The sequence below is a fragment of the Triplophysa dalaica genome, chromosome 14 (genome assembly GCF_015846415.1).
Source record: "Triplophysa dalaica isolate WHDGS20190420 chromosome 14, ASM1584641v1, whole genome shotgun sequence".
In the NCBI taxonomy this organism is placed as follows: Eukaryota; Metazoa; Chordata; class Actinopteri; order Cypriniformes; family Nemacheilidae; genus Triplophysa; species Triplophysa dalaica.
This window is the reverse complement of record NC_079555.1, coordinates 16,108,507-16,127,114: the sequence shown is the minus strand read 5'-3', so window position 1 is coordinate 16,127,114 and position 18,608 is coordinate 16,108,507. Positions and strand designations below refer to the sequence as shown.

The following is an 18,608-nucleotide window of genomic DNA, read 5'->3' as shown; positions in this document are numbered from 1 at the left end:
ATTTAGGTATGGTTATATAATTCAACAAGATTTATTGATTGCAATAATAAAATAAAATCACGAAATGAATATTGTGACTACCATTTTTTTTCTACTATGTCAATTGGGGTTGAGATGTTTAGTTATAAGTAGTATTCCAAATATCTTTCTCTGTGTAAATGATTGTGGAGTGAGGTATCTCATCTTCAGAAGCTAATCGATGCGTTTGAAATGTCCATATTGACAACCCTATAAATGTAAATGTCTAACTTCCGTGAACCCGAGGCTTGTTTTTGACAGTGACGAAAGCTCCCGTACAGAGCAGATGGTATCCAATTGGAACAAAACGAAAAATGCCACGTTCGTCTTACTACATGCCTGCGTCATTTGACGGAAGCCTCTGGTTCATGTGCATTCGAGAGATGACAGAAGTTAGACATCAACGTTAATAGTGCTGTCAACATGGATATGTTTTTAAACAAATGCATGGATTCACTTAAGAAGACATTATTGATGGATGCACTTTTTATAGCTACAAAAAAAACCAATTCCCTCTCATTTACCTCTTGGAAGAAAAATGATACATGGTATTATAAATCCCACTGCATTATTCTTTAAGAAGAAATTCATATGCTATCAGAATGCCTTGAGAGTGAGAAAAACATGGGGTAATTTAATTTTGCCTCTGAACTATCCCTTTAGAACTTGCCACTGTAGAGATACACCATAACGTAGAATTTCACAACATTGAAATTCATAGTAAGATAATTTACAGAAATAACAGTATTTCTTATATATAAGGCCAATACACTGACAAATGGATTAGAAAAATATAATAGAAATTAAACAAATAAAAAATATTTTTTGTTTTTAGTATAATAATTATAACAATGTTAAAAAAATTATACATATAAATTAAATAAATAATGAATACACCAATCAATAAATAATGGTCTAATAACTGCTTAACATTACACACATTGTGTTAAATGCAATGTTCTTGGGTCTTTATTACCTGGTCAATGGGTGAGTAGTTTTATAAGAGCATCATAGGAAGAAAGTAGTAAAAAGAGGATGTTGTGTCTGTTTGCAGATGCTTACAAACCGTTGGATGCTTCATTTACTCTGGGCACATCATGGCCTGTCCAAAGCTCACCTTGCCATCAACGCATTTACTGTTTTACAGCAGGCAGCATTTGAAAGAGAACATTTCTTACATTCACTGAGAATAGACGACTTTAAAATGAGCACCTTAACTGACTTGAGCTTTTCTATGGCCATCTGCTATCTGAGTGTGCACATTCTTTTAATGATTAAGGGCTATATGACAAACATTGAACCTAAAGCCAACCTGTTAGTAATTCACGGTCTTCATACTATGAAGAGATTATATTTTCATCATTGATTCACCCTCATGTCATTCCAAACCTGTTTGACGTCCTTTCTTCTGCAGAACACAAATGAAGATATTTTGAAGAATGTTCATAACCCAAAAAAATTGGCCTCCATTCGCCTTCATTGTATGGACAAACCGAGATTCACACAAGAGTCATATTAGACCTACAGGTTTTGAACAACATGAGGTATAATAGGCTAACACAAATTTAGATTTTTTGGATCAATGATTTATTTACAAAATAAAGCAGTGTCATTTCATTGATATAAATAAACAGTCATACATACATTCATATTTATCAAAATAGCTCACTTCATTGTATTTTATTGACCCAATAAGTAATCTTTTTTCCGAAACCACGTGAGTCACGTGACGTGACCTTCGTATGACGTGAGAACATGAACTACATTGATTTTTTCTATTTTACTGTTGATAATAATACAAATTAAGAAAATTCACTAACTATCAGCTATATGCTGTTTACGCTGTTGTGATTTAGGAATCGGTGCAATTTTTATTTACATGGCCACGCAAGACGAGCTCATATCAATTATGTTACTTGTATTATTCAGAAATGTCGAATATGCTTTTAAAGCGTAAACATGAATCCGTGTATTCCGTCATATATATGTTATAATATTATATATATTATATTATAGTGTTATAATGTTGTAATTATAGTATCATTATTTAGGCTATCATAAACTGTCAGGCTCTTCCACGAATTATTGTCATAACGTAGAATATTTCAACACTTTCGACAGATGTCAGCAGACGAGATGCTGATCCCATGAGAAGGGCACAGTACAGTATTTACATTTTACACAAGCAGAGATGCACTTGGTACACGCTCAATTCAGGGAAAAGTCAATCGCAGAGTTTAACGAGGTGGAGAAACTAAGCTGAAGGGAAAGCTGGAGGAAAGCTCAGCACTAGACAAAGATTGTCAGAAATGTTCCTGTACGGTCCTGAACTTCTCCAGCCACCTGCAGAATTAAGGTAAAAAGTTAACTTACATGATCTAAAAAAAAGAATATTCGTGTAAAAATAGTGTTAGGTCAGCTTCTTGTGTCAACCTCGTGAAATAATAAAAAAAAACATGTATATATAATTAATTTATATATGTATAAATAAGATAAAATAAGACTGCCTATCACACATTGACGCAAGAGCGCGCGCACATCCCACACATCCGCTCGCTGCTGAGGAGCGCATGGACGCGCGTCAGTCTCCGCTACCGCTTATGTTCACACAAGAATTTTCACAGGCGAGATTCTGGACAGCCAGATGCTTCATTAAAATCTCAGATCATTATTTAAGGTCCTCCGTGTGTTTTAAAGCTTTACTGGTATTTAATACCAGAACGTACAGAAAGTTTATACGATAGCGAGTATATGTATATATAAGTTAGCCTTTCTTTATCATTATCGACCGCTTTTGTTAGTGTACATTTAAAACAATACTGCTGTCGTCCGTTTTTGTTTCTCTAGGTAAGTCATGTTTCATGATTTTCTTTAAGATACGTTTTGTTTACCTACATACTATTTTAACGTTATTTTTGTCCAATTTTATGTCATTCTCGTTTAAACTAAGTTACAGTGTAATTTAGTAAATAATCATTATAAAGATGTGACGTAACTGTCAGTAATAACTTTAAAGTGTGACCCTTGAGTAATGTCTATAGAGAACAGTAGTTTAATATTAGCCTTTATGCTAAAGCTGCACAGTCACATATGGAACAAAAGCAACAGGTGACTGAACTTCAGCTAAATCTAACGTTACCAGCAAAACCCTCCATAAATTAAAACATGTTACATCTTAAAAATGTCTTTATAAACACGGTATTAACGTTAATATAACAGGCATGCGTGTTTTCAGTTACGTTTAGTTATCAAATAGTTAACGTTTGATGAATAATATCACAGATGAGGTTAGCCTGTTAACTTTAGCTTGCTAGCTGTCTGAATGAGTTCGTCTTGGTTTTCAGTGTTGTGTTTGTTGTCTTCGATTATCATTGATTTTTCCTGTTCCTGGGTCTGTCTGACGTGTTTGGTCTAAACGACAGAAAAAGAGATAAAAATAGCACTGACTGTACTGTGTTATAAAACAGCTGCTAGCATCCGATGGGCAAAGTGACGTGTACAAGAAAGCACTGCAGCATCTTTGGTTCTGTTTACTCATCTTGAGTATGTAAATAAGACATACTCTCAATCTCAAAGACAACGAGGAATCCTTCAATGACAGGACATCATCCAATTCATTCATTAGATTGATGCTTTATAGACTTTCAAAGTGACTCCTAGGAAGAGCACTTGTGTTTTATTCTCAGTCATTCTCAGTAATAGTTTTGTGCTATTCAGTTTGACTTGATTTAACAGACACACATTTGGGACTTTTTCAGCAGTCGAATGGCCTCTGTTGTCACAGTGAAGACAGAGAAGCGTCCTGCCCCTGTTACCGATGATGGCGACCCTCTGGCTAAGAAGGCTAGGTATGAAAACAACAGATGTTCATGACTTCATTTCCTGCCAGCACATTTTTCAAACCTTCCGCTTATTACTCATACAAAAATGTGATTCATCAATAGTCATGCAGTAACCCTGTTTATTTCCTCATTGGTTAAATCTGATTTTATACTTTTATTGTTAAGGATTGTTTAAAAGATTAAACTGAATGTACAAAATGTCAACCATTGTATACATATGAATTTTTCCTCTGACCTATTTCCATTTCCCTTCCTCTACGTTAACCACAGGAAGTTGTTGCCCAGCCTGAAGACCAAGCGCGCCCCTGAGCTGGTGCTGGTGATCGGGACTGGGGTGAGCTCGGCCGTGGCTCCACAGGTACCCGCTCTGCGCTCCTGGAAAGGTCTGATCCAGGCGCTGCTGGATGCTGCCAATGACTTTGATTTGCTTGAAGAGGAAGAGAGTCGTCGTTTCCAGAAAAGTCTGCAGGAGGACAAGAACCTTGTGCACGTTGCTCATGACCTCATCCAGAAACTTTCACCGGTAAGACTAATGTGTTTTTCAGTCCTTTAATGCCCGTTGCAGCTCTGTTTTCAGAAATGCTTGATTTATTAACGTGATAAATAAAGAGACACAAAGCGTTTGTTCTGAATCCATTTGTTGTTACGTGTGTTTGTTTAGAGAATGTTCGTGGTTATGTCAGCCAGTTTTCTCTCCTTGCAACCTCAGGCACATAGATGCATGGACTTGTTATGCCCTTATAAAAGTGTAAAGGGATTGTTTTTATTAAAAAACTTCATTTCACATCCCTAAAATGAAATGCAACCCTCCTTTTGTAACACAACATGTTTGTTTATGCTACAGTGGCAGGCAGTAGGCAGATCAGAGAGAAGAAATTGACTGATTTGTCTGTCATTGTCATTAGTTAATTCCTTTCATCCAGAATCACGTGCACACCTCTATTGGTGTTGATGTTTTGGACTTTCATTCACAGGCACGCACAATGACTCATCCAGACACGTCCAAACAGCGCTCGATGTTTTATCCCTGTTTTTATGGACAAGCCCCTCTATCATTAGCATCCGTGCCCACCAGTTCTGTAGAGGATTTAGATGGCATTAGGTTTATAAAAGGGGGTTATGTGATGAATTTCAAACTTCAGTGTTGTTGTTACATCGCCTGGAACCGTCATAGCTGGACATTCTTGCTGCAACAAAGCTCCTAGATAAACATCACTTTACATCCCATGAACATCCAAGCTCTTTTTTACAACCAGCGTTGTTTGTTATGGTGTAAAGGTCTGTAATCTTCACAGGCCACGAGCAGTTTAACCTAGTTGTGTGAGTTTGGATCCTCTTGTGAGCGTAACAGACCCTGGCGGATCAGTGCAAAAATAATGATATGGTAATCTGAACATGCCTTCAGGATTCATACCTCCCAAATAATATGGCATGGCTAGGTGCTGTTTTTAACATTAAATATTTCTCCAGTTAAATCTGAGGTGAATTAGTGCTGGATCCAACACCTTTCATGTGAAAATTTGCGATCATTCAAAACATACAGTCTATATTGATTAAAATTGTTTGATCATTCGGCACATTAGCTTTTTATCAGATTCCAACCTTTGATTTAAACAAAAATCTTTTAGCTGTTTCAAAAAGAGGTTGAGGCCATTCACAAAATGTCCTGCCCTAGCTTTCTGTTTCAGTGGAAAATATGTATATTTAAGCCACTTTAGAAGATTTTGCATGAAAATTTTGCATCACAGTTTTGCTTCATATTTAAATTCATATTATATTGTATTGTGTTGTGTTTTGTTGAGTCTAACCTGTTTCTACATTTATGGTGGAGAGCGTATTCTATGAAGTAGAAAATAAATTTCAAATAAAATACTTTTCAAAATAATACAATTTGCCCCAGTCATTTTCAACTTATTAGAAATCCCTCCTTCACTGCATTAAACCTGTTATGTCCAACAAAAGTAGATAGCTCTACCTTAAAAGCCATGTTCTGGGACCACTTCTGTTTGCTGCTTAAACAGCTGTTGATTATAATGAGTTTGCTGCATCGTTTCACTCATTTCCTGTGTTAAAAGCCCTCTTTCCTTTCTTGTCCTGTAAAGGATCCATCCATCAGATCCATCTCTACCCAATTCTACTTTTAGATCTGCACCTTTGACATGTTTGGCCATGGATGTATACCTGTAAAAAGTCATGTCTCTCCTTGCTTTTTGCATTTTTCAAGAATGACAGACACCTGTGTTACATAAGACCATCGGTACACAGAGGAACATCAGATGTTTGAGGTGTGGAGGTAGTAGTAATCGCTCTTCCTGTGGATGTGGATTCCTACAGTGGCACAGATCTGTAATCTGTATCTTTGTAGCTTCTCAGGGCTACTAATCTCACCGTAGCAAGCTATTCATAGCACCATCTCTGTCTCACTGCCGCTGGTTTTCCATGTGCTTCTGCCAAGCGACAAGAGGATAAATGCAGCTCAGTGTAATGAGATTTTGTTACTGACCACGGCAATGACACCACTGTCAAAACTCCTCTATTTCCAACCATCAGTTCAAAATCCTTGATGAAGGAATGAAATGTTGTACGCATGCAAAACTTGTCATTTTATGTACAAAAGAAAATAATTATTTATAGAGATGTTTTTTCCAATGTGGAAACAGCACACTGTGGTACTCTTCTCATTACCACATTTATACCACACCAGCTGCTTATGCAATCGCAAAAACTCCAGCAAACAATACAAGAAGTTGATTGTTTTTTCTTGTCTCTCTTACTTTGTATGTTTTTGCTCCCTGCAGCGGACGGGGAACGTACGGTCAACCTTCTTCAAAGACTGCCTCTACGAGGTGTTTGATGACCTGGAATGTAAGATGGAGAATGCTGGCAAGCATCTCCTCAGCTCAGTGTTGCAGCTGATGGAGAGTGGAGCTTTGGTCCTCACCACCAACTTTGACAACCTGCTAGAGATCTACGCTGCCCATCAAGGGACCAAGCTGGAGTCTCTGGATCTCACAGATGAGAAGAAGGTAATGGCTATTTATGTGTTTTCATAGGCTTGGTGTAAATAGAGTTGGCATTGTGGACAGAAATAAGTAGAGTTGCACCAATGTATCAGACGCAGATATTTATCATGTGATTTATCATTTATTTATTTAAAATATTAAAATAATAAATATATTAAGTTATTTAAGTGTTTTTTCATGTTGATGATTTTGCCATGTCATGTGGTGACACCATGATTTATCTTAAGTTCAATTCATTCCTTAACATGCTTAACACTAAGAAACTCAGTAATTAAAGTTTTAAGAAATAAAGTATTTGATCTTTAAGTAATGATCTTATATTATTGTTCTATAATTTCAGAGTAGTCTTTTTAAATCTAGTTGACAAACATTTTTTTCCTAAAAATCGCACACAACATACAGTGAGTGTACTGTATCAGAGATTCAGATTTCAGCCACAGAAATTAGATTTATTTTTAATTTAATACAGTTATTGATATTATCGGTCACACCACACGATAAGTGGCTGTTATACGTCATTGATATTGATTAATATATCGATTTTTTATGAATTGAATATTATAATTATTATTTTAACTTTATTGCAATATTTTTAATAGTAAATATTTTTATTATTTATATCATATCATATTATGTTATATTTATATTATATTATGTTAGTATTTTTGTAAGTTTATTACCTTTGGCTAAATTAATTGTGTAAACAAATTTAAAATAATGATCAGTTCAGAGAAATAAACGACCAAGGAAGTTTGTAAAAATAAAAACTTTAATATGGTCTTTTAAAACCGTTTGCTATCTCTGCCATGAAAGGTATTGAGACAATGTTCCTTTGATGATGGTTTAGTCACAGGGTTCATCCCTGTTTGCTCTCGGCCATAAATTTTCTTCAGCCAAAGCAGTGAAAGCTCAAGCCATCGGCCATAAAACCGGCGTTATGGTACCTTGCAAAGCGTCATCTAGTGCATTAGTGCATGTAGGGTGTGCTGTTCCTGACCTGAAGGCCACTCTGACACAAGACACTTCATGTTCAGTTCTCAGCGTCTTTATTCATCAGCCCCCGTGTGTGGTTTTCCATAGCGTGGCCTTTAGGCAGGGTGTTTGTGCACTTTTGTCATTAAATGAGTTAAAAGCAGCTTGTGAGATCCGGATGGGGTGCATTGGAGTATGAAACACGTGTATGTGTTTAGGTGCTGGAGTGGGCTCAAGAGAAGAGAAGGCTAAGCTTGCTTCACATTCACGGCGTTTACACCAACCCCAGCGGTATCGTACTGCATCCTGCCGGCTACCAGAACGTTCTGAGGAACACTGAAGTCATGGTGAGGGAATTGTTTTTACTATCATGAATAAACAAAGTATTATTCAAGGGATTAGCATATTTACATGTCTGTTTCAATGCTACGTTTTCAGAGGGAGATCCAGAAACTCTACGAAACCAAGTCGTTTGTGTTTCTAGGCTGCGGGAGGACGGTGGACGACACCACCTTCCAGGCCCTGTTCCTTGAGGCGGTCAAACACAAGTCCGACCTCGAACACTTCATGCTGGTACGGCGAGAGGATGTTGGGGAATTCAAGAAGCTTCGCGATAACATGCTGGACAAGGGCATTAAGGTCATCTCGTACGGAAACGAATACGCCGACCTGCCGGAGTACTTCGAGCGGCTGGCCAACGAGATCTGTCACCGGGACGTGGAGCGGGAGGCGGCGACCAACGGTTGGGGTAAGAGTAGGTCAAGCTTACTGTTTAATACCTGTGTGGCGGTTCAGCTCTCTCACCCATTTGTTTCTTTTGTTCTCTCAGGATCTCCCATCTTACAAGGTGATAGCCAGAATGGTTTTATAACCCAGAAAAACCTCCTGCAAGGTTAGGAGTGCTTTTGTGTGGCTTTGGCTTGCTTGCTAAAAGCATTTTGGGCATTTCATTGTAGCATGACGACGCATTATTTTAGTTCTCTCCTTCAGTACATGCTTCTAGAAAGAAAGAACAGTAGACCTCAACGTAGCAAACAGGTGGCTTTTGTTTCACGCTAAATAAACACGTAATCCTATCCTCTGCGCATGTCCCTGTGTGGCTTCCCATGATGAATACATTTTCCCTGTTGTTATAAGTTCTTCACTGTAGCTCTTCCTCTCTTCCCGTCCAGACTACCACTCGTGACGCAAGTGGCAGTCTTAAGAACATTTCCACAGCTCCCTCTGCCCCTCAGGTCTGATGTGACTAGATCTTCACGCACAACAGACTTTCACTGTGTTTCATGTGATGCGATGTCGTCACAAGGGAAAGCGTAGAGAAAGCACCACCAATGAAACTGAACTTCCTCATCTCAAAGATATGTTTATGAAACTGTGGGTGTTTGTGGGATGGCTTTATGTTGTGATTGTTATGTTTGGACCAGGAATGATGTTCAGGGCAAGTGGGATCTTCAACATGAGATACGAAATGTGGTTTGGCAATTACAGAGGGCAAAACGGTGGGCGAACGGTTTAACAGGAGTCTTAACATCTCATGTCAACGCACCAGCATTATCATTGAAGACATTGGGTGGATCTCATGAACACTGGGATGAAATATTACCCACATATGTGAAAAATAAAATCTAATCTTTCATTTGATTAATATTTACAGTATTCCAATGCAAAATCATCTTGAAATTGTCTTGTGGTTTTGTGGTTTATTGGAACCGTACGTTTTTTGTGAGATTCACCCAGTGAGCCAGTCTGTTCTCTAGTTGGAAAGAAATGCAATAAACACCTTGTGTGATTCAAAATGCATGCGATTTCTCAGGCTATATTTAGAAACATCTCAGCTTTCCTTGTTCTACATGAAAGGGTCACAAGACAAATCAAGACATTAAAAAATCATTGCCCTCAAGCCACTTTGTTTTACATTTCAATACACCTTTTTTGCACTTTGAGTCATTTTCCATTCACTCTTAAATGCGTCGCTTGAAAGATATGTAAGCAGTTGTTTATAAAACTTTTGTACTTTACTACACCGATCAGCTGTTGTGTCATCTCTGTCCAGAAATGTCTTAAGGTATTTATATGTTATTTTAAAATAAATCTGTTTCATACCAAATGTGCTGCTCTCATTTTTGTAAGGACAGAATGCATAAATGTCATAGTAATGGAGTCTGACGTGTAGTGCAAAATATTAAAATTTGACCAATGGAGTTATAAATCAGTCATTTATTCACTCCCATGTGGTTTAAACCTGTATATGACTCTTCTGTGGATCACAACAGATGTTTTGAGAAATGTCTCCCTGGTTTTGTGTCCATACAATGGAGGTAAATGTTGTTTGGTTGCCAACGTTTCTACAAAATATCTTTTGTATTCTGCAGAAGTCATACAGGTTTGAAATAACACAAGGGTGAATAAATGTAAATCATGGCTTAATAATTAAATCGTATTGAATTACATTACATATCTTATCAGGGAAGGTATTGCAGCAGAAGAGTGGCGCTTGATACACTGCATAATATTTTCAAGGTCCAAAATATTTTATTATTTAGGGCATTTTATTGCTAAAACAGACTATTAGCACTAAACATGACAAATCACAGGCATTACAGGCTATCATAGCAGCTTTATTTAGGAAATATTACACATTCTTATACAACGTATCCCTTCTATGTAGCATTCCAGTCTTGCCTTTGTGCTAGAGCAAATTAACACGATGTGCAGGAGAAATAAGAACTGACTTCTGAAACCACGGAATCTGAAAATAAAAAGATATATTGTAGGGCTTTGACATGGTATCCAAAGCATTGAGAAATCAAGACCGCCATATTTCTGGCGAGTACAGACGGGTTTAGGACATCATAAATAAGAGAAAGAAATAAAAGAGACCATTTGGGCTTCAAAAATAAGTGTATGACTTCTTGCAGACATTGCCCTTCACGCTTTTACCAAACACCTTTAATACCCTTCATATCCATAGACGAGAAGTCACAAAAGCGGCAATGAAAAAGATCATTGTATGTGTGGGAAGAATGAGAAAAGGCAGCATTTGTAACGTTCTGTACTGGTGTGAAAATAAAGTGTAACACATCCCTGTTTCGGGAGCAGTGCATCAAGGGATCGAGCTGAGGCACTATGGCAGTGAATTCATGAAAACAACAGTTCGGGGTGCAGACTGTCTTGTAAATCTCATTTACCTACAGTAATCAAATTAAAAGTAGACAAAATACATTTAGAATATATGATATCTCTCTTAAAACATGAATCCCGCCCCGTTTCTGTTCATCGTTGTGAGAGCGGAGTACAGTGATATGAACTGAAATGGGAAAGTGAGAAAATACTTTCCTCTTTTATCACTTCACATAGTGTGGAGCACAGAACAAGCTCCTCTGAATGACGAAATGGACAGATCTGTAAGAAATCGCTGCGTTTCTGATTGGCTACGTTGCATGTCAATCAAAAGAAGTACGCTGAGGTTGGTCCAGAGGCGAGATCGAGGCGAATGCTACTCGTTCAATTGAATTACAAACACTTTTCTGACAAAACACAATAAGGATCCTTACTAGGAAATGATGTGAACTGAATTTCAGTTATTTAAATGTGTGGGACAGCAAAAAAACACATCGACAAGTAGGCATGACTGCATTCAAGGTAAGCTGAGTCGGGGTCACAAGATCTAGTTTGTAGCAAAATCGTGGAAGTTGCTTGACCTCCTGAAGCGGCTCTGAAGCTCTGCTGTGTGGATCAGCACGTGTGCTGCTCAGGCCTTCATGAGAGCGCTGACCACGGCCCTGGCGTTGAGGCTGCGCAGATCGCTGTACGTCTGCCCAGTGCCCACAAACACAATGGGCTGGCCTGTGATGTAGGTCATGGAGATGGCAGCGCCAACCTAAAGAGAACACAGAAAAAATCTGAATAACCAGTTTTTCTTAACTCCTTAACCAGATAGAAATTACGTGATTATTATGGATCTTCATGGAGCAAGTGAGGTAGTGATTTCCACATTTATTATTTACTCACCCTCATGTCATTTCAAACATGTATGACTTTCTTCTAATGTTTGTAACCGAACAAACGAAGTACCCATTTACTTCTATTGTATGGACACAAAACCAATTGAAGTCAATGGGTATCACAGTTGGTTGGTTACCAACGTTCTGTAAGACATCTTCTTTTGTGTGAAGCGGAACCAAGTCATATGGGTTTGAAATGACAAGAGGGCGAGTCATTTTTGGGCAAACTATCCCATTAAACAACTTAAACAAGGTTGTCAAGCCTTGAAATGAATGCAATGGATTTTAAAAAGAAAAAATAAATATAAATGTAAAAAATAAAATGCAAAAAAAATCGTGTGATCCATCTCAACATATGAAATTAAACTGTGTACATGAAGGATTGATTTCTGGATCTTTTGTTACCTTGTCATCGATGGTGTCAAATTTGGTAAGAACGATGCCATCAATCAGTCTGGGTTTGTCAGTCTTGGAATGATCAGCCAGCGCTTGATTAAATTTAACCTACAACAACACATTTCATTTATTTACTAGCAATATTCACACATTAAAAATGAAATACGTAAGGTGTTTCTACTGGTCAAAAGGTTAAGGACACTTATTCGCTTATTCATATTCTTCTAAGAATACACTTATCAAAACGGTGAAATAACACAAAGGGAATTATGCGAATTATGTTGCGAATAAGAAAATCCAAACAAAAAAGTTTAAGAAAACTTGCTAGGTTTTAGCATCTTTAATATAGTTAGCGTTGCCTACAATTTGCAAGATTTTTAAACAATATTAAACGAGTTCCCATCTATTCTGTGTTCTCACTGTCTGCTCTTGTTAGTTGGTACTGAAAAAAGCTTATATTTGCGATTATATTTTTGTCTACAAACCTTCAGACATTCAAGCACACACCTTCAGAATCTGGGGCCGGATTTACGAAAATGTTCTTCAGACAAAATATACGAATTTTCTTGCAATTCTCAAACATTTTACAATATCTTAATTTTTGTTGTAAGAATAAAATAATATGATTTAACTGGCTTGCTCGTGTTGTAACTGTGCATGTTTATCTATAGAATAAACTTAATGTGTGTAACAAGCACATCGCATTCTTATGCAGTCCATATATATTAGCACGTGATGTGTTAAACTGCATTTACAATCGCATGTTAGCTAATAGCCTATGTTAGCAAGCGTTAAAAAATATACTTATTATAAAATTAAAAAATGATAAAAAAATGTTTTGTATGTTACAACGACATAAGACTTGTGACCCTCTTTGTTTCGAGTCACTTTGTCCCAAATGAATGTAAAAAGCACTATAATAATGAAAGCTAAAGTGAGCTTGACCTTAATATTATATCAAAATAAATATTCCTTAATGAGAAGTAAACGTCGAAATTTTGATTCTGGCTCTATACAATAAAGTGTAACACGTCACACGTGAAACAACCAAATACACGTAATAAACATTGTACCTTTTGAGATGCAAGATAACTTTGAGGATGTCTTAATTTTAGGATGATATTTACGACAGCTTTTGTTTTATCATTTTAGCATTGTTTTCACCACAGCCCTAAACAAACAAGCCCAAAAGATATGAGTAGAAACTTGATATAGATTTCTGACAGCTAAAACAGAGCAGTGTGAAACCCACCAGCTGATCCACGGCCTCGTTGCCCACCAGTGCTTCTCCCACAAACAGAACCAGGTCTGGATTATTGACCGCTATCAATTTAGCCAGTGCGGTCATGAGAGGGGCGTTATCCTGCATACGGCCAGCTGTGTCGATCAGCACTACATCAAAGCTCTGGTTACGAGCTGCGGACGCCACCGAATAATAAGAGATACATGTTAACTATTAATCTGTGTAAACTCTAAAGCAAGCATCCAACCAATCAAAATAATGCGAGCGGTCACCGAAGGCGATGGCTTCCATGGCGATCCCGGCCGCATCTTTGCCGTAGCCCTTTTCAAAGAGCTCCACAGCAGGCCGCCCTCCGTGTTTCTCAGGAGGGTGCAGCGAGTTCAGACGGCGCTGATGAGTCCTCAGCTGCTCCACGGCACCCGCACGGAAGGTGTCACAGGCGGCAATCAGCACCGTGATGCCGTTCTCGATCAGCCAATAGGAGATCTGTACCAAAAAAAACATCACATGATGCTAAGGATGATTCCTTTAACAAACCGGAAAATGAGTCTGCGTTCAGCGGTCGACCTTGGCGAGGTTGGTGGACTTCCCGACGCCGTTCACCCCACAAAAGGTGATGACGAAAGGTTTGCGCTGGGAACGAGCCTCCAGCACGTCCCTCAAGATGTCCACGCGACGCTTGGGCTGCAAGATCTGCACAAGCGAGTCCTGCAGCGATTGCTTTACTGTAGATGCTACAGCTGGAGACGAAATGAGAGAGATTTAGACAAAAAAGTGATGATTTATAAGGATAAAGAAGATGTGTGGTGTACTCACTGGTGAAAGTGCCCATGACTTTGCCTTCCAGTTTTTTGGCCACGGAATCACAGAGCTGGGAGGATATTTCAGCTGCTACATTCTTGGCTTAAAAAACAACAACAACAACAACAGTGGTTGAATATTGTGCTGTTTGTTAAAAAAGTATACAAAAACCTACTTTTCAATCGATGAAATAGGCAACCACACACACTATTTCAAATTTGTACTATAAAAATATAATAGAAGTGTGACTTCATACCGATGAGATGGTCTTTCATCTTGTCCAGTACTGGTATCATGTCCTCCTCAGTCAGATTCTTAGATCCCACCAGACCTTTCAGCATCCCAAACATTCCCCCAAAACCACTCTTCTTAGCCCTAAAAAACACAAATGCACCAAGATAAAGGATCCAAACTGTATCTGGAGGTTTTATTATTGAGGCGGTGTTGGAATGATACATTAAAGAAGCTAAACAAAAATGAATTACCCCCTCTTGTTAGTATTTGCCACCACAACTCTCTTCTTTTCCTCCTTCTCCTCCTCCTTCTGCTCCTCCTCATCTTCTTCGTCATCGTCATCCTCTTCATCTGAGGACTCATAATCTACCCCTGGCAGGTCACCTATCATTGAATCCACCTGGATCAGCTGCCAGAGAGATCAAAGTTTAATGTTATTAATTAACATTAATGTATTACTTTCTTTCTTCTGCAGAACACAAAAGAAGATATTTTGCAAAATGTTGGGAACCAAACTCGTTCGGACACAAAACATTTCTCGAAATATCTTCTTTTGAGTTCCCTGAAGATAGGGTCACATACAGGTTTTGAAAGACATGAGAGTGAAATTATGATGCCGTTTTAATTCTAAAGAGGTTTTAATTGTTACATACTGGTTCCACTGAGGTTTTCTTGTCTTGGTTTTGTGCATCACTGGAGTTGTCGCCGTTGGGGCCACTGTAGTCCAGCTCTCTAGTGATTTTTCCACCCATGTCCCACACACGTTTCTCCTTCCCCTTTGGCTTCTGGGGTTTAGGGGACGACTTGCTGTGAAAACCAAGTTATGATCAGGTGTTGAAATCGCAGTCTGTGGGCAAATTAGCTTATCAAAACCATGACCTGACATCTTGTGGGGAAACAAAAATGAACTTTTGTATTTTTGAATGTAGGCCTTCATTTGCAATGCAAGAGGTGTATAAAGTTGCACACCTGATCTTTTCTGGTTTTCCTCCACCTAACTGCTTGCTGATGAACTTGGCACGGTTCTGCTCAATGATCTCCTCTTGGGTCAGAGCCTCGATTCCGTTCTCCACGTTTTTTTTCGGGGGGGTCTGTGGGGCAGCTTTAGGCTGATCAACCCTCGTTTCAACTGACAAATAAAACACAGAAAAACATTTGGAACATGAACAGACTGTAACATGTAACTCAGTAATAATCGGACGCCTCACCTTCTTTTTTGGGGTTTTTGGATTTCTTGCCACCTGGCTCTTTGATTTTATCTCCATCTTTTGTCTCAATCATAGACTTCACAGTTTTCTGGGACTTCTGAGACTCATTGAAAGTCCTCATAGATGCGCGGGCCTTGGCCCTGCTGCTCTCCTCCGCCTCCCTAAAACAGCACACAAACAAATCCCAAATAAAGATGCATACAATTTTTAAATCCCACAGAGTGATGGTTACATTTCTGTTTAGATTTTATTGTTTATAGTAAAGCATATAAAGCAGGGCAAAACTTTTATTTTGTCATATTTTTTTCAAATTAGTTTCCTGCAACTTGCAGCTGCAAAGCATAAGTTTGGGTCCATACCATAAAAGGCAATGAGGGCCAGTGCTGTTCGGTTACCAACTTTCAATGACCATGATAAGAGGGTGATTCGATGACAAATCTTCCATTTTTGGGTGAATGATCACTTTAACTGCATGTGAATATGTATAACACATATGTACAAAAATAGAACACGTATTGAAAAATACTAGTCGTCTTCCAGAGACTTACTTAAGGAGTTGGTGGAAGTCATCTCCAAACTCAAAGTTATGGAGTAGGAACTTCAAGGCACCTCTCTGCTCAAGCTTATTCTTGTATCGATCTCTAAACTGAAGCTGGACGTCATCTATAAACTTGTCCACATACGTCAGCGTCAGGATCTTTTGAAAACCCACCTAAAGGAACAGAGCCACACAATCAGTCATGCAATGATGAATCAGCTTCTCTTCATGTTTTGACTGTGAGACGAACAGTAAACACTCACCACAAACACGAGTTCAAACTCATTGTCCAGCTTGTATTTAAGACTGAGGGCATTGTGAGTAAAGGAGTTATTTCCACTCCTCTCCTGCAAAAAAGCCAAAAAACATTCACTTACAAATACTCACGACAAACTGAGACAATCTGAAAGACAACATTTTGTCATCATTTAAGACCACCATAGTATCATTCAATTCCCACAAATCTTTTGGTATGCCTTTTGGACATGAAATCTGTGACCCTTGACCACAAAACAAGTCTTAAGTAGCACGGTTATATTTGTAGCAATAGCCAACAAATCATTGTATGGGTCAAAATTATATTTTTGCTTTAATAACAAAAATCATCAGGATAGTAAAGATCATGTTCCATGAAGGTATTTTGTCAATTTCTCTCCCTAAATATATAAAAACTGTATTTTTGTGAGTGGATGGAGCAAAATCGAAACAAAAATGGCCAGAAACACGTCTAGAAACTCTGCTGTCTATGTAAAGCTTACAATTTTTGCTTTCAGGTTCATTTATTCTCCACAGCGTCATTACAGCCGTCAGCCAATAGAGAGCCTTCAAACAAACCTGTTACTTAGCAACAACCTGCTACAGCGCCCCCGATGGACAACTTTAAAGGTGATCAATATTTTGATTTCTTTTGCACGCAATCCCAGATTCCAGAGTTTTCAAAGTCTCTCGACCAAATATTATCCTATTCTAAGCATACATCAGTGGAAAGCTTATTTATTCAGCTTTCTAATGATGTTTAAATCTTTTTTTGGTCCAGGGTCACATAGACTCGTCCTGTCTCATTGAGGCTTTATAGCAATTAACATCATTTTGAAGCCTAAAAAGAAAGAAAATCTTTAAAAATCTCAGACCCGGTCCGACAAAGAAAAAAAATAAAGCATTCGGGAGTTAATAATAATAAATGATGACATATATCTTATTTTTGAATGAACTACCCCTTTAAAATTTTGGATTTTACAAAGTTTTACATTAAACCTTATAAATATATATTATCATGTATTTTTCTCTGCAACCTTGTAACGTTAAATGTTCTACTCAATTTTTTTAAACTGGCAAAAATAAACAGCAACATTACCAGCAACTATTGCTGCACACAATAATAAACGTATTTCATTTTTCATAATAACAACACCTTCACGTTATTTTATAATTACTGTCCTTATAATAATCATAATAATGAAAAATAATTGTTTTTCCATGATAATTCAATTTTAATACACAGCCTGTTGTAAAAATCTAGCCCATGTAGTATGACGCAATACACACGACTACACAACATGTACACCTGAAACTCCAAAAAAGCAAAACAAAATAACTTAAACTCCATCTCAAACACCTTCTAATATACTTTTATTTCATTGTAATCAACAAATATCTCATCTTACACAAAATCCATAGTAACCTACACCATCATACTCAAACAAGTGTGCTTGCTGGGCCACATGACATCTGTCAGCCCACAGCTGATCTAATGTAACGATCTGCAATGCATTGCTGATGTGTAACTGATCTTACGACCGGTCCAGCGTGTCTCACCTGAAGGATGACGGAGCGGATGAGAGCGTTGACAGGCCCGGTGAAGGATTCCGTGACCCCGGCTCCCTGAAAACACCACAACACGATCCCCCCCTTACTGAAGATGGCGAAGAAGTCCAGCATCTCTGCCAAACACCGATGAACCCGAAACTACGAGGAACAGAACAAACACTTACGGTTAAAAAAACGTGACAAAACTAAATATGAGCTCCGCGGTCCCACTGGGCTTATGGAGATAATGTGCGTAGTGCTAACTGCTGTACCTGCCTTCAAAATCCACGATCAGACACGTCAGTGCCACTATGAGGAACTGAGGAAGTGTCGTAACTTCCGGTCGGTGGAAATCCCACCTTGTCATGTGATCGGTGGTGGAATTCGGTGTCTAAAAATATTTTTAATTTATAAAAACAGATTGTTAAAAATATACTTCCTGCTATGTTTAATATACGAATGTTGTATTGACTAACTTCACATTTCGTAAGCCATTTCGTAAATTATCAGATCAATATGTTTT

At 38.1% G+C, this 18,608-nt stretch overlaps 2 protein-coding genes across 7 annotated transcripts; one reads left to right on the top strand and one right to left on the bottom strand.

The window, feature by feature from the left end:
* The first annotated feature begins 2,184 nt into the window (after positions 1-2,184).
* fam118b (family with sequence similarity 118 member B) lies at positions 2,185-9,962 on the top strand. Of its 4 annotated transcripts, none has more exons than XM_056766788.1 (8): positions 2,185-2,374; positions 3,777-3,866; positions 4,131-4,383; positions 6,659-6,886; positions 8,074-8,202; positions 8,294-8,603; positions 8,685-8,702; positions 9,028-9,962. In XM_056766788.1, exons 1-8 carry the CDS (start codon positions 2,328-2,330, stop codon positions 9,039-9,041), a joined length of 1,089 nt encoding a protein of 362 aa, XP_056622766.1. In that variant the 5' UTR covers positions 2,185-2,327; the 3' UTR covers positions 9,042-9,962. The 4 variants fall into 4 exon arrangements, with proteins under 4 accessions (XP_056622766.1, XP_056622765.1, XP_056622768.1 ...); XM_056766787.1 differs by having other exon boundaries at positions 2,186-2,374; positions 8,685-8,747; XM_056766790.1 differs by lacking the exon at positions 2,185-2,374 and adding an exon at positions 2,585-2,865 and having other exon boundaries at positions 3,780-3,866; positions 8,685-8,747.
* Positions 9,963-10,452: 490 nt separating this feature from the next.
* srpra (SRP receptor subunit alpha) lies at positions 10,453-18,450 on the bottom strand. Of its 3 annotated transcripts, XR_008908792.1 has the most exons (16): positions 18,358-18,441; positions 18,095-18,244; positions 16,543-16,626; positions 16,290-16,453; positions 15,742-15,902; positions 15,503-15,662; positions 15,187-15,340; positions 14,785-14,942; positions 14,556-14,674; positions 14,315-14,401; positions 14,066-14,238; positions 13,771-13,984; positions 13,508-13,671; positions 12,265-12,363; positions 11,557-11,735; positions 10,453-10,604 (listed from the first exon to the last, which is right to left on the bottom strand). XR_008908792.1 is itself a non-coding variant. In XM_056765652.1 (15 exons), the coding sequence occupies exons 2-15, from the start codon at positions 18,215-18,217 to the stop codon at positions 11,607-11,609; spliced, it is 1,989 nt and encodes a 662-aa protein (XP_056621630.1). In that variant the 5' UTR covers positions 18,218-18,244; positions 18,362-18,450; the 3' UTR covers positions 10,453-11,606. The 3 variants fall into 3 exon arrangements, 2 of the variants coding, with proteins under 2 accessions (XP_056621630.1, XP_056621629.1); XM_056765652.1 differs by having other exon boundaries at positions 10,453-11,735; positions 18,362-18,450; XM_056765651.1 differs by having other exon boundaries at positions 10,453-11,735; positions 18,358-18,440.
* Between the last annotated feature and the right edge of the window lie 158 nt (positions 18,451-18,608).

Bases quoted from the DNA above. Each gene is read 5' to 3' on its own strand.
- fam118b (XM_056766787.1), top strand. From the start codon at position 2,328: ATGTTCCTGTACGGTCCTGAACTTCTCCAGCCACCTGCAGAATTAAG. The intron at 6,887-8,073 runs GTAATGGCTATT...GTATGTGTTTAG, and splicing joins ATCTCACAGATGAGAAGAAG to GTGCTGGAGTGGGCTCAAGA. The intron at 8,604-8,684 runs GTAAGAGTAGGT...TTGTTCTCTCAG, and splicing joins GGCGGCGACCAACGGTTGGG to GATCTCCCATCTTACAAGGT.
- srpra (XM_056765652.1), bottom strand. From the start codon at position 18,217: ATGCTGGACTTCTTCGCCATCTTCAGTAAGGGGGGGATCGTGTTGTGG. The intron at 15,663-15,741 runs GTGAGGCGTCCG...TTTATTTGTCAG, and splicing joins CAAAAACCCCAAAAAAGAAG to TTGAAACGAGGGTTGATCAG. The intron at 14,943-15,186 runs GTATGTAACAAT...TCTCTCTGGCAG, and splicing joins AGAAAACCTCAGTGGAACCA to CTGATCCAGGTGGATTCAAT.